The sequence below is a fragment of the Carettochelys insculpta genome, chromosome 12 (assembly GCF_033958435.1).
Source record: "Carettochelys insculpta isolate YL-2023 chromosome 12, ASM3395843v1, whole genome shotgun sequence".
Taxonomy (NCBI): domain Eukaryota; kingdom Metazoa; phylum Chordata; order Testudines; family Carettochelyidae; genus Carettochelys; species Carettochelys insculpta.
The window spans coordinates 27,125,247-27,139,635 of NC_134148.1; the positions used below are offsets into that span (position 1 = coordinate 27,125,247).

Genomic DNA, 14,389 nt, shown 5'->3' on the forward strand with positions numbered 1-14,389 from the left:
CCACTGACTTGGCAGAGCTCTGAGTTCCCCATACCCCAGGGCCTCACAGCAGTGTTCCAGCCCCTCCCTCCAGGGTAAGTAATGGGGAGTGGTTGGCATAGAAACAACTACCTCCAATCTATTGAGGAAATGTTTAAAGCAAATTGAAAGCAAAGGCAAGTTTTTTTTGCAGTAGAGGGTGGGTTAAAGGGGAAAGAACAAGCAAATAAAGTTCAAAAGCAATAGGCATAACCCAGCTTGTCTAGGATGTAGGTGGGGAATATGTAAGACTCAGTCTATATATGTCCTCTAGTGCACCACCCCTTACTGGGGTCTCTTGCTGTTACTTCAGGGTAACTATCCAGATGTCTTACCCAAGCTGCACAAAACAAGGCTTTGGCCATTTTTTTTAACCTCTCTCTTACCCCACAAATCTCTACCTATTGTTACAGTGAACGATTTTTCTTCTCTTCTTCTGTAGAGACTGAATGGTAAAAGTGAATTTATGTGTTACATTGTCTGGCTCTTTCATTTGGGCCTAGGATATCTGTGAAAAACCAATATATCATTTAATCAGTGCTCCAAAAAGGGAGCCCCAAATGACAGCAGCTTGGCATTTTTAGAAATGGCCCATGATGGGCTCCTTTAGGAATTTCTCTTTCAAACTATTTCACTGAGGGACCCTGAACTTTTTACACAGATATACACATCATCACCACCTAAATACAGGATTTGATGATTAAAGAGCTTTTTTAAGACTATGATCAGCTAAAAACCAAAGGAGGGAGAGGAAAGGAATTCATAATAGCAGTATCAGACTCCCACACGTAGTAAATGTTTCATTTCTTAAATGTTGCTTAGAATGCTTGAGTGAAGGACTCTCACATTAGCGACGCTTTTTGAAAGACTGCTGCAATTGATAGAGAGCAATAAGCAGCTCATGCTTTACAAGCAAGTAAGGCACCCTGCTCTCAGAGGGAGACTGAGTGGTGCATTTTCATACTGGGTAATATGGCAATGGATCATCCTACGGAGAAGTTAAAAACATTAAGGGGGAAATACAGTAGGTTGGGATAAATAATCAGGTCACAGCTGGTTTAGGTTTTACATACACACCAAAATGGCATGAGAGAGGAAATAATGAGGGCAAGAGGCATTTGAAGTAATGAGGAGAAGGATCCGGTGTTTCTATCTTCCTGGAGGCGAGAAGGGAGATATTAAGCTGCATTTTCTGGTAAATTGCCACTGCCAGCTATTGACAAAGCTGTCACTTATACAAGACTATTTAGATTGATGAAGGTGGAGGGAATGCATATTTAGAGACACATGGGACTATGGGAAGGGTAGGAATGAGTTGCAAATGATAAATGGACTGGACTTGAAAGGAAAGGAGCAAATAGGCCAGCTAGGGAGGGTATAATTAAATATCCTTAATTAGCAGTTTGGAACAGATAATATAATCACACATGCCCCTTCAAAGTCAAATTTCAGAAAATAAACCCCATAGAATCAGAAAACTGAGAGCACATGACATGGATGATGGAGTCCTAGCAAAAACAAGGCAGCTGTTTGTAGTACAGCTCCTGGAATGGTACTCTCTCAGGGAATACTGCCTTTACATTTACATCTGTGTTTAAATAACTTCTTTGAAAATACAGTTCTGCAGCTGCTGGCCAGCTCTGTAACTACTAAAATACAATTTTGTACATGATTGTCTGATGCATGTATGATATTTGTCAAAGATTAGGAAAAAAATTGAATGTTTACTTAAAGTGTGTGCCTAACTGTAAGCAGGTATTCAGTCCTACTGCTTACACACTCAGCTGAACTGGGGGAGTGGCATCCAGACATTGTTAACACTGAATAGTAGCAACTGTGCAAATTTTACAAGCTGCTTCAAAAACTTGTTGAAATATGATATTCATAAACTGTTGTGAAGTCCTTGGATGAACAACCTTATAGAAATGCAAAGTGTTACCCTTCTGAAAAATTTACCTGGTGAAAGCTTAGGGAATGATTGCAACTTTTTCCCCCAGCACGATGGAAGATGTTTAATTTTGGTAGAGTGAGCATGGTCTCCTATTTCATCTACATAAGAATGTCCATACTGGGTCAAACGAAAGGTCCATCTAGCCCAGTATCCTGTCTTCTGAGAGGCCAATGCCTGATGACCCAGAGAGGGGTGAAAAGAAGAGGTAATCATGAAAGTGATCCGTCTCCTGACATCCATTTCCAACCTCTGATGAACAGAGGCTAGGGACACCATTCCTAGCCATCCTGGCTAATAGTCATTGATGGACCTAACCTTCATAAATTTACCTAGTTCTTTTTTAACACAGTTAAAGTCTTGATCCTCATGACCTTCTCTGGCAAGGAGTTCCACAGGCCTACTATGCACTGTGGGAAGAAAAACTTCCGAAGTTTGATAGTGCAAGAGGCTTTCATATATGAAAGAAGGTGGCACACACACTGTTTTATGTATAATACTGATCACTAAAAGCATGTAATTTAATTTACACATGCCAAATAAATCTTCTGTTCACAGAACAAGTCCAGGGTAGGTAGACATATTGTAAGCTCTTCCACACTCTCACCATGGGCATCTCAATCTTGGGCAGAAGACAGCAGAGTTGATGACAAGAAGGGAATTTAATTTCCATGCCTCTGCTGCAACTGGGTGCTACTTGTCATGGCTCTGAGACACTCAGACCTGCATTGAGGCTGTCAAACAGCCTGGAATTGTGGGGGATTGAGAGCCAGGTAGGTGTTAATTACAAGAGAACAAGGAGATGTCTTAGAAAAGGGGGACGTGGAACAGAAACAGGACAGGATGTTCATTTCCAAAGCACTAATAATCTTCCCTGCTGGATAGGGCAAGTGTGATTGACATCAGTGATCATCATGACAGTATGTGTGGTAACTAAGGCACTTTTGCTGTATTCAAGGCACAGAAGACTGCTCCTTTTCAATCAATCAGGCTCAATCTGGAATGCCAGCTTGAGGAGTTTAGGACACATTAACTCTCATCAGCAAAAGCTGCCAAAGCTCTTGGGACAGAATATCACCTTCAGAAAAAAATGGGGGAAGGGAAGGAAGAGGTTTGTGTAGGCTAATGCTGCAACGGGAGAGCTGTTGAGAGATCAATCTCATCATATATTACCTGATTTGATCTCCTTTCAAGACTAAACACCGCTTTGGGTCATAAATTGGTGGAAAAATGTAATAAGTTCAATGCAGAAATTTGAAATAAGGGTGTCACTCTGCTGCCTGGGAGATGTCACTCTTTATAACACAGCAGGGATGTAGGCACCCATAACTGGAGAAACTCAAAGAGCCAAGATGTAAGTCGCTACTGCAGAGTTCTTTCTCTGATGGGAAATGCAGACATATTTAGCAAGAAAAATAGTTGAGAGTTATGCAGAGGGAACTTCCCCATTCTTTCTAGCTAGGGAATTTCCGTTTCACTCCTAATAAATGCTGAGCAGCACTCAGAACCTGGCTGTGTCTACACTAGCCCAAAACTTTGAAATGGCCATTTCAAAGTTTACTAATGAAACACTGAAATACCTATTCAGCGCCGCATTAGAATGCGGGGGGCTACGACACTTCAAATTGACGTGGCTCACCACCACTCAGCTTATCCAGATGGGGCTCCTTTTCGAAAGGACCCCAGCAACTTTGAAATCCCCTTATTCCTAACAGCAGATAGGAAAGGAGCCCCATCTGGACAAGCCACGCGGCTGCAAGCCATGTCAATTTTGAAGTGCCGCAGCCGCCCGCATTCTAATGAAGCACTGAAATACATATTCAGCGCCACATTAGTAAACTCTGACATGGCCATTTGCGTGGCCATTTCAAAAGTTTTGGGCTCGTGTAGACATAGCCCATGAGTATATACCACTGAGGACTACAGAGGAAAGCAAACATGCATCTGTTTTTAATTTTCCCTCGATGAGGAGGGTGAAGGCCTCTGCTGGGCAAAGCAGTTGAAACAATGAGAAGCATCTATGGAAATCAAAGGAGTAGAAGGGCAACTGAACTAGGAAAAACCCATTAATCTCAGCCAAAACGGTACAGTGTGTCAAGACTGTCACGTGGGACATAAGACACAAAGCAGTGCATAGCCAGCAGCCTGAGGATGCAAAACAGGTACTAAGTAGTACATCATATTTACAACCTTTATTCATCTAGTAACTAGCCTTAGCAGCATATAGCGAGTACAGAGAAACATCCTGACAGAATGACTAGCAACATTTTTTGCATTGTTGACAATGGAAAGGGAGGCAGACTTACAATGAAAAGCAGTTTTTGATTATAGAAAACTGAAACTTGACATGCAGCTTGTTGCTTTATGCACAGCTGGTGAAAACCTTTTTGTTTAAAATATGGTTCTGTGATTTTTTTTCCCAGTGGAAGATACAGAACTCTCGTAGTGTTTTAGACCTTTTAATTGACCTAGACATTAAATTTACAAAATCACTTTTACACATTACAGCTGTTAGAAAGAAACAATGTAGAAGGTAACACAAGCTAACCCCAACAGCTGCAACCTAAGAGAATCACTGAAGCAGCCACATACAGGGTGTGTCTACACTTGCATTCCTTTCAAAAGAGGCATGCAAATGAGGTGCAGATTTACATGTCTCATTTGCATATTCTTTCAAAAGAAAAAGTCCTGTGGACCCAGCTCTTTTGACAGCAAACCCCATCTTCAAAAGAACTCTTATTCCCATTTTTTATGGGAAGGGTTCTTTCAAAGATGGGGTTTACTTCTAAAGAGCCACATCTAGACAGCTTTTCTTCCTTTGAAAGAATATGCAAATGAGGTACCAGATATGTAAATATGCACCTCATTTGCATGCCTCTTGAAAGAGAAATCCAAGTGTAGACACAGCCACAGTGACTTCACATATATTAATGGGGAACACGAGCATACAGTCCACTACTTTGTCAAGAGTGATTAAGACAATTGCAACTACTACTCATTTCTTCTCATGTCTAATCTTTGCCCTCACTGTAACATCACTCCATATATGACTCCACTTTGCTCAGTTTTCTGTGCCTTGGAAACAGATTCTTGAACACATCTCATTTATTTAAGCTCAGAGATCTGCAGCAATTTTGTTTGTTTTTGGTAACACTGAAAATAAATTATTCTTCTTTTACTGATAGTGTCACAGCTAGAAAAAATCTGCTCATTGAAAAAGAGAACTGTTGATGATATGCAGTGCTCACTGTTATTACTAAACAAAACAAATCGCTACATTTGGCACATAAGGTATAGATAGCAATTTTAACCACTCTATTAGAAGCTCTTTTTTATTAAGCATCTCTTTGATTATAAGCTTCATAATGAATCAAAGAAAGCTTGTGTGTTCTTGCTGTTTTAAGTACTGTATCAGTTTCTCATATTGCAGGCTCAATTATTTTGATTTAAGGGAAAAGTTCTGCTCCTATATAAATCCAGGGCAAGGCCACTGGCTTCAAAGGCATTACTCTGGATTCACAGTGATATGGAGTAGAAGTGGACCCTAAGCATGCCACTATACATTACACTGATGGCCCTTTTAGGCTCTCACATCTAAATGGATTTTTCCTTCTGTGGCATATTTCTCTTGACACTGTTCCAGTGCTTTATCATAAACTTGTTACTCCAAGCCTTTTACTTTGTGAACCAAAATAATTATCCCTCTTCACAAGCATTATCCAAATACTCATCAGATGTGTTTATGCTTAGGAGGCTATTTTGAAGGTAATTATAGAAAAGGAGCCCAGTCATGCTAAATTCATAATGTACATCCAGCTATGTGTCAGAATTAAGATGACTTTTGTATCCGCTGATAAATCCTGCGTCAGCCTCTATCTTAGGTCTCCGTTTCGTGGGATTATTTAAACCAGTTTAGAATAGGGAATAATAGGGGAGAGATTTATAATTTACAATGTACTTAAATGTATCTATATATTTATACAAAAATATCTTTGTTTCTCATGAGAGACACACAGCCTGTATTTGTGCGCTCTCACTTAAGAATGTCCCTCCTCTTTACAAAGGAAGATTTTCAAGACACGTTGTTCCATTTCCTGCTTTTGTTCTGTTTCAACTAGTAGCTTCTCTTTTCAGTTTCTCTAAAACCTCATCTGGACTCATCGACACCAATATCTTCACCAATTTTTCACGAGATTTACCACCCTGTTTCAAAACAAAAACGAATTCAGTGAACTACTTCTTTGCTTACACATTTTTAAAAACTAATCACAGTACCAATATAGCAAGTACTCTGTAAATAGTACTAAGATTATACACAGCCAATAGTAGTGAAAAAGGTTATTCACCAGTAACTCTAGTCACAGTTGTTTCCTCGGTATAGACACATAAGTGAAGCATATCCTGTACTGCCACACAGTCTCAGATACCTTATGGAAAATAATAACACAGTAAGCCGTGCTACTCTATACACTATTAAAACAAAAAGCAGTCAAGTAGCACTTTAAAGACTAGCAAAATAGTTTATTAGGTGAGCTTTCATGTGACTGACCCACTTCTTCAGACCATATGGAAGATATGGATATGAAGATATGGTCTGGATATTGTCTGAAGAAGTGGGTTGGTCCCACGAAAGCTCACCTAATAAACTATTTTGCTAGTCTTTAAAATGCTACTTGACTGCTTTTTCTTATGGAAAATAGTGTGTGTAGGGATTCTGTGAGCACCCTCTTGTGGTACCACACGTTTTGAAGTTATGAGGGCCATGTAGTTGTGACAACCACAACTCCTTCCAACACACCACAGTTATCTGAGAATGACTGACATCTAGTCAAAAACAAAACCGCAGACAGCACACTCAAAGTACTAGCTTTACTGCTAAGTAAAAGTTTTTTTTTTCTTTAAGATGCTGGTGTCTGACTTGTGCAAGAGCTCCTGAGAAGGCACAAATCATGAATTGCAGAACTACTCTTCTGAAAGTAACACTGACTCTAGATGACCAGTGTGCTTTTAAACAAAAGTGGGTGTGAGCTGCAGGCAGCAGCTCTGCAACGCCTAAGATTTCTATAAGGTTACAAAAGGAGGCCAGGGATGCCAGCTTGGCCTTAGCAAAACAAACTTTAAGGCAGGCCTTAAAAACCCACTTACCCACTCATGTAATTATATGTGGGGGGAGATGATTTTTTTCCTGGGTGAGGGGCCTGAATAGGGCCAGGCACCCAACATCATCACTAGTTATTGCAGGAGCAGAGTTGCTGGATCTGTTACATATGTCAAAGTAGTCAAGCAGGCTTTAGAGCAATGATGGACAGTAAGCAGCAGCCCAACAGCGTTAGCCCTGAATGGGCTGCCACCACTATTTACTGCTTCCTGCCACTCCGATTGCTGTTTGACATCAATCTGAAGCCAATGAGAGTTGTGCTCACTTCATCATGCGGAGGGTCAGGAAAATATATAGGCAGGGACCCATTAGTGACTAACCCTGGTGGACTGGATCCACCTGAAGGCTGGTATTTGTCCACCCTGCTCTAGAGCATGCCCTGCACTGCTGTTCATTCAATGGGCTGTGAGTGGGAGAGTGAAACAAGATGCAATCCCAGCTCAGCAATGTATCCTGCAAGTGGGAATATGCAGATGCCACCCACAGATGTATTTACTGAAGTTCTGCTCTGTATTTTAACCCTAAGGCGGGGGCGGTATATAGTTTTCAACTGGAATCCCTGGTTGAAAAGGGATCCCAGCAGCTCTGCTGACCAGGCCATTAAAAGCCCATTTGGCACTGCAGCAGAGCTAAAGCCAGCTCCCTACCTGCTGCTCTGGCTCTGCAAAACTCCCAGGAAACAGACAGGTCCCTGTGACTCTCAGCCATACTGGGGGCCAGTGAGGCTCTGCACGAGGCCCCCACCTCCAGCATCAGCTCCACAGCCTCCTCCCACCAGGAATTACACCCCTCATGCCCTCTGCCCATCCTGACCCACCACCCACACCCCACAGTGTCTCATCCCCAGCCCAATCCTGGAGTCCACGCCTCCAGCTGGAGCCTTATCCTTTTCCTCACCCCAATCTGATGAAAGGGAGCGGTAGGAAGGACAGTGAGGGCAGGGCCTCAGGTAAGCGGCAGGAAAAATGTGTTCAGTTTTGTGCCATTACAAAGATGGAAACCCTATATCCTGAAGATGCCTTCACATATACTAGTTGTTACTGTTCAGCTGAATTCTCGCTGTGCTCATTATCAAAAGAGGAATAAGGAATTGCATCGCATGAAATACAGAATCAAGCTGGGTTGTACGTGTGTAAGTGCTATCTTAAGCAGTTAAATTGTGGGCAGTTGTCACATCCTGTCGACACAGGCACACTGAATTGCTGAGGCTAAGTGAAAATCTACTGCAGGTGTACAAACAGCCTTTTCCTTCCGCTATCTTGTATACAACTAAAAAACATGTGAAAAGAGCCTGTGTGTCTGTCATCCTTAGTATGAAGTTTTGATTTACATTTCCATGGTGCTTTTCCATTTGATTTTGACTTCTTCAGAATGGGAAAATCAAGGCATTATTTAAACAGTCTGACTAGTGTTTACTTTTTATAAGGATGAGCCAACAAGATGTTTAATCTCTTGTAAGAGTCCAGTAAACAGCCACATTTCTAGATTGAATGAAGATTCCAAATCTAGAATTACATTTATAGTACGTGTATAAAAGTTCCACTGAATGCACAAATTAGCAGCTTTCCATCTTAAAAGACTGCCCCACAGTATCCTAAAATCTACTGAGTATAATTTCTCCACCTTTATTAGAAGATAGTTACTGTTAAGAAGATGCTTCAGTTTCTCAAGTTGTGGCTGAGCTGTATTGTATTACAGAATAAAAGTTCTGTTTCAGGCAAAATAAAATAAGACCAACAAATGCGATTCTGCATTTTCAATTTTTGTTTGCTCCTTTGCCAGCTGAGAACTGATTTATTCAGCCGCTTAGAGGCAAAGGAGAATGCTAGGTAGTAATTCTCATACCGCATTAGTCTTTTCAGCCAGATTTTCAATCTAGGTGTAGTCACCAGACCCACCACAATTTACACACAATTGAGAATGATTGGAAGGCTTGTAGTAGATGAGTCAGAACATAAAATGAAGGTCAGATTAGAATTACCAGAATTGACTAGAATAGGGTGAACAATGTTCCCTTCATTAGGTCTTAGCAATCATATAGTGCTTTTCAAATGTAATCTAATTAATCCTCAAAATGGCTAGGAGGTAGATAAGCAAGTGTAATCCTCATTTTATGGATGGGCTAAACTGAAATAAAAGTTAAGTTCTTTGTCCAGTCTGCAGCACCAGCAGCAGCAGCAAAGATACAAATCTTTGAGTTCCTGTCTACCAAACAGCGCTCAGTCCGTTAGAAAATACAGCCTCTAATAGCTTCTCCCCTCAGCCCCCCGCACAAAGAACATGTACAGTAGGGTCACAACATTCATGAGGGTTCAGCATTTAAAGCCCTCACAAATGTTAAAATTCACAAATGATTAATATAATTCTCCTGGAGACCCAGGGAAGCAGAGGCCATTGGGGCTCCTGGACCTGGAGCAGTGGCGGTTGCCAGCGCTCTCCTCCCCAGAGCCCCAAAGAAGATGTGGCTACTGCTCCCACCCCGGAGAAGTGGCGGCTGCCAGCACTCCCAGTCTGGAGCCCCGGACAAGAGGCAGCCACTTGCAAATAATTAAATTTGCAAATGTTAAACTCGGGAATGTCGGGCCCTTACAGTATTTAGATTTACATATAACTTGGAAAACCATCCATCCCAGAGAGTTTCCTTATCTTCAGGGCACTATAAATTACTATACTTAGGGGACAAGCTCAGATTTCACAAACATGAGAGTAACATAAACCTAAAAATAACTGGTAGTCTACCCAAAATAGGACACAGAATGTCCTATTTCCTCTCAACAGCCCATCTGTTACTGCCACCAACCTAAGTTGACAATTCACTATTGGTATTAGAAGTCTGACTTCCCATCATGACTGTGACAGAAGTTAACCCCATTTCTGCTATTTTTTTGCTCATCACTGTGGAGTCAAGTGTCTAGGCACTGATCCTTCACTCAAATATTAAAAAACTTAAAAAATAAAGAAAATAAAATCACTTGGAAACGAGCTGTGTGCTAGATGTTCTCATTTTCTAAGACTTTAGATCCAGTATGAAGAAATTTTTAAGGTCACAGAGCGCACAAACCTCCTAAGTAGAAACTTGGTCTGCTGTATGGGGAAAGTGATCTCTATTACAATATATGAATAGTAACAGAGAGGAAGCCGTGCTAGTCTATACACAATCAAAACAGAAAGCAGTCAAAACAGAAAGCTACTTGACTGCTTTCTGTTTTGCTATTACAATATATGTTTTGGAAATCCAAATGTAGCAGAAAAGAAAAAACACTGTACCTTATCTAAAACAACTTCACTCTTCTTCACTCCTAGAACCTTAGAAAGGTAGCGACACAGCTCTGCATTTGCCTCCCCTTCTGATGGAGGTGCAGCAATAGCTACACCTACTACCTCAGTTGTCACATCTATAACAAATATTTTAGGATTTTATCTTCAAAGCATTAACAAATTTTTATAGTTTTTAAACAAAGGTTTATGTGAAACCAAGCAGACAAACAGTCCAGCTGATGACAGATCTTATGACTTTTACTATAACAATACCATCCACTGAATTCTACTACTTGTTTTTCCCCTTCACCAGCAAAGCTAGTCAATTCCTCAGATGCATGTATTAATAAAAAAAGTGTCCTTATAAATATAGACTTCAGATTTCAGGATGTGATGCTTCTAAAAATTAATGAGTTTCATGCTGTAATTATCCGTATACTGTTCCATGAGTTTGCAGGATACAGTGTGGCTTTGCTGCAGACTCTGCATAGTTTTCTCCAAGTGTGAATAAGAGGTACTTAGTTCTTCACATCCCCTTCTACTGATATTCCTACTTCCAGACTTGAGTTCAATCTATAATTTGATTTTGAAATTGCTGTTAATGTTCTAGTAGCTTTTACGATTAGTTAGCTCTGATTTTATTATCTCTTTTGTAACAATACCAACTACTGTCCCTCTATATGATGAAATCTTATGCTGAACTATCCTACAGATAACAGACTCATCAAATTAGTATAATCTGCATACCTACACAAAGAATGCTGCTTGCTTGCACATAAGTGAGAAGATGGCACCATCCAGACTTGTATTACTTGCTCCTTGGTTTAAAACATTTGAAGATTTTAAAAACATACAGGCTACGTCTACACTTACTAAAAACTTCGAAACGGCCATGTTAATGGCCAAATTGAAGAATGCTAATGAGGCACTGAAATGCACGTTCAGCATCTTATTAGCATGCCACCGGCTGCAACACTTCGAAAGTGCCACGGGTCACTCGCCCACAGCTGATTTTATTCCAACATCGAAATCCCCTTATTCCTCTCAAAGGACCCCTGTGTAGACGAGTTGCAGGCGAGTGAACCGTGGCACTTTCGAAATGCCGCAGCCAAGAGCATGCTAATGAGGCACTGAATATGCATTTCAGCGGCTCATTAGCACTCTTATATTTGGCCATTAGCATGGCCATTTTGAAGTTTTTAGTAAGTGCAGACACGGCCGCAGTCTGTAAGCACTTAAATTGTGTTTAAAATCATTAAGCACAAACCAGGCATCAAAGGTGATCTGCAAAGAAAAAGATTGCCTTATATTTTTTATTTTAAAGAAAGCCTAAGCAGTATTTTGGTTGTCTGTTAATTCTTTGGTTTTCTTCATTGTAGAAGCTCAAGTTTTGACTACCTTGGGGGCCAGTCCAATTCAGGTGATCAAAAGTTTTTCATACTGAATTCTGCTACTTTATTTACAAAAACCAGATTATTTCTGCATCTACATGGAATGAAAAGAAAATAATGTATGTTTATACCACACATAACAAGGATTACAATGCTTGTAGTTTTCTAACAAAGGACAGTTCCCTACAAAGAGAACAGGTTTAAGTAAGCTTTTTGTCATAAATGGTAAGTAGGCTCCCCCTGCTGAACAGAACAGGAAAAGAAAAAGAAATGTTACAGTCTCCTACATATCCAGGGATCTCAGTGGACAGCAGAGCAGAAACCCACACAGGGCTCTTCCCTGCACCCTCTGCCTAGTCACCAGGCAGAGGAGGAGAATCACAGAGGCCCCTGCACTGCCCGCAGGGAAGTGATACAAGAAGCTCCATCTTAAATCTCCATGCAGGAGGGGCCAAATGCCGTGGCTGCCTGGCCCCCTTCCCATATTTTGCTTGCCACTGAACTAAGCAGTTATATTGGACTACAGCTAAAATCAAGTGATTACCAGGAACCCTCTGCTTGTAAAAAGATGGATTTACTTTAACACATCTTTCCAGTTCTGCCAATGCAATCAACACCACCTTGTGAAATGGAACGCAAAGAACATCAGGTCATTTTGATATAATGAAGGTCATAAAGAAATGTTACACTATCACCTGGATCTCTGAGGAACAATAGCTTGTTCAAAGAAATAGTGCAAGAGAGCAGAAAAATCATCCTTTCCCAAATAATTTAAATTAAATTGACTAGTTCAGTTCCCACACATTTACAATTTTCACTGGGATATACCTGTTATAGCATTTTGTTTGGATCCAGGTTTGGCATGAATAGCAATAGTGACAGAACCACTTTTGTCAATTATAACTGGACCTGATGGAACAGGTGGCTTTGCATCTTTACATTTTTCTTTTCCCTGAACAAAAAACAAGCAAAAACACCAGTAGCTGTTAAAGTATAATTGCATGTTTGAAATCTACTCAACTAAATAAGACACTATAACTAGTTGCAGCCATTACTCCTGCTTCTAAGTCTCCCCTGGGCTCCCAAGAAACAATTATGGTTTTTGAATCACTGTTTTCCAAAATGCTCTCATGCTCTCTTCCTGATGCTGCATGACCAATCCCACCACTAGTGGGGGAAGCAGCTACCCACATCACTTGCCTCCGGCTGCCAAGTGTCTGCTTTTTTTTTTTTTTTTTTTAAAAAAAAAACAAAAAACTAGAACCCTCAATTTAAAAGGGATACTGGTAGCTCCAGTGAGAACCATTCAAAATCTGGTTGGCAGCACACAGCTTCTCAAACGGAGTGACATATGCTCTGCTGCACGTAAGGAAGAGCTGGGGATGGAGAAAAAAAATCAGTGAAACTACAAACTCCTCATTGACAGGGAGCAATGACAGCTGTTGGGGTGGTGCCTGCATGGAGTCCCTTTCTCCCTCCACCTCAGAGCTGGACATGCCACCCACTTCTAGGAGCCCCATAAAACCAGGGCAGACAAGGAGCCTGCCTTAGCCCCATTGCACCACCAAACAGCAATAACCTGGATCTAATTCCCCTCTCACGTCGCAACACCTGCCTCAGGTTAGAACATCCTCCTGCACCACAGCCCCCTCCCAAAGCACGCACCGAACCCTCCGCCCAGCCCGGAGCCCCTCGGGCACCAAACTCCCTCTGCAGTCCGCAGGCTGCACCCCAATCTCCTGCCCAACCCTGAGACCCCACCCACACCCTCAACCCGACATCCCCGTTCTCTCCCCAACCCGCTGCCCTGCCCAGTGCAAGTGGGATGGGCGCCGGCAGCCAACACTGTGTCCTGAGGAAGTCTGCAGCCCTGCGCCGCAAGACGCACGAAGCTGGGCCCACTGCCGGAGGAGCAGATAAGCGAACGGGAAGGCCTGGTTCTCTCGCTCCCTCAGCAGCGCAGGCCCGAGACCACGAGGGTACGTTAGAGGCATCGGGACCTGGCAGCCCGGCGAGACCCTGACCTACCGCCCGGCTCACATGGGCTTCACCTGAACGCCCCGCCCGCCCCCACCGGCAACGCCAATGAGACCGCTTCCCTCCGCAGAGCTCGCGCCCCGGACCGCGCCTCCTGACTGACCCTCCGCGGCATGACGCCGCCGCAGCTCCGCGCGTATGAACTGACGGGACCCTGCCTCCAGGCGCCATACCAACGGAAGCCGGCTAGGGCCACCTGCATCACAGAGCGAACTTCAGTTCCAGCCACGCGACTACCCCCGGAACCTATTCGGCTTTCAGGGTCAGGCAGCGATGCGCATGCGCACATAGAAGGTAGTGGGGTGAGCTGACGGAGGACAAAGGTGAAGAAGGGGCTTTCGAAGTCCGGGTGGGGGTGGGGGTGCGGGTGTCGAGTCGAAAAGCCCCTAACTACACGGGCAGCGCGGGATTCGAAAACGGCACTTTCGAATCCCCGCGGTCGCCATTATGCTAATGAGGCGCTGCATATTCATAGCAGCACCTCAGTAGCAAATGCAGAACTCTCTTATTAACATGCCCCTTCCAAAAGGAGGGGCTAGTGTAGACGCAGCCTGTGTGTGTATCTTCCCTCCTACTTCT

The 14,389-nt window shown here is 42.5% G+C and overlaps 1 protein-coding gene across 2 annotated transcripts; it reads right to left on the reverse strand.

Annotated features, from left to right (window-relative positions):
* Positions 1 to 4,139: 4,139 nt before the first annotated feature.
* On the reverse strand, positions 4,140 to 14,169 carry C12H15orf40 (chromosome 12 C15orf40 homolog). Of its 2 annotated transcripts, XM_075006721.1 has the most exons (5): positions 13,914 to 13,996; positions 13,038 to 13,149; positions 12,602 to 12,725; positions 10,392 to 10,519; positions 4,140 to 6,169 (listed from the first exon to the last, which is right to left on the reverse strand). In XM_075006721.1, the coding sequence occupies exons 2-5, from the start codon at positions 13,077 to 13,079 to the stop codon at positions 6,077 to 6,079; spliced, it is 387 nt and encodes a 128-aa protein (XP_074862822.1). In that variant the 5' UTR covers positions 13,080 to 13,149; positions 13,914 to 13,996; the 3' UTR covers positions 4,140 to 6,076. The 2 variants fall into 2 exon arrangements, with proteins under 2 accessions (XP_074862822.1, XP_074862821.1); XM_075006720.1 differs by lacking the exon at positions 13,038 to 13,149 and having other exon boundaries at positions 13,914 to 14,169.
* Between the last annotated feature and the right edge of the window lie 220 nt (positions 14,170 to 14,389).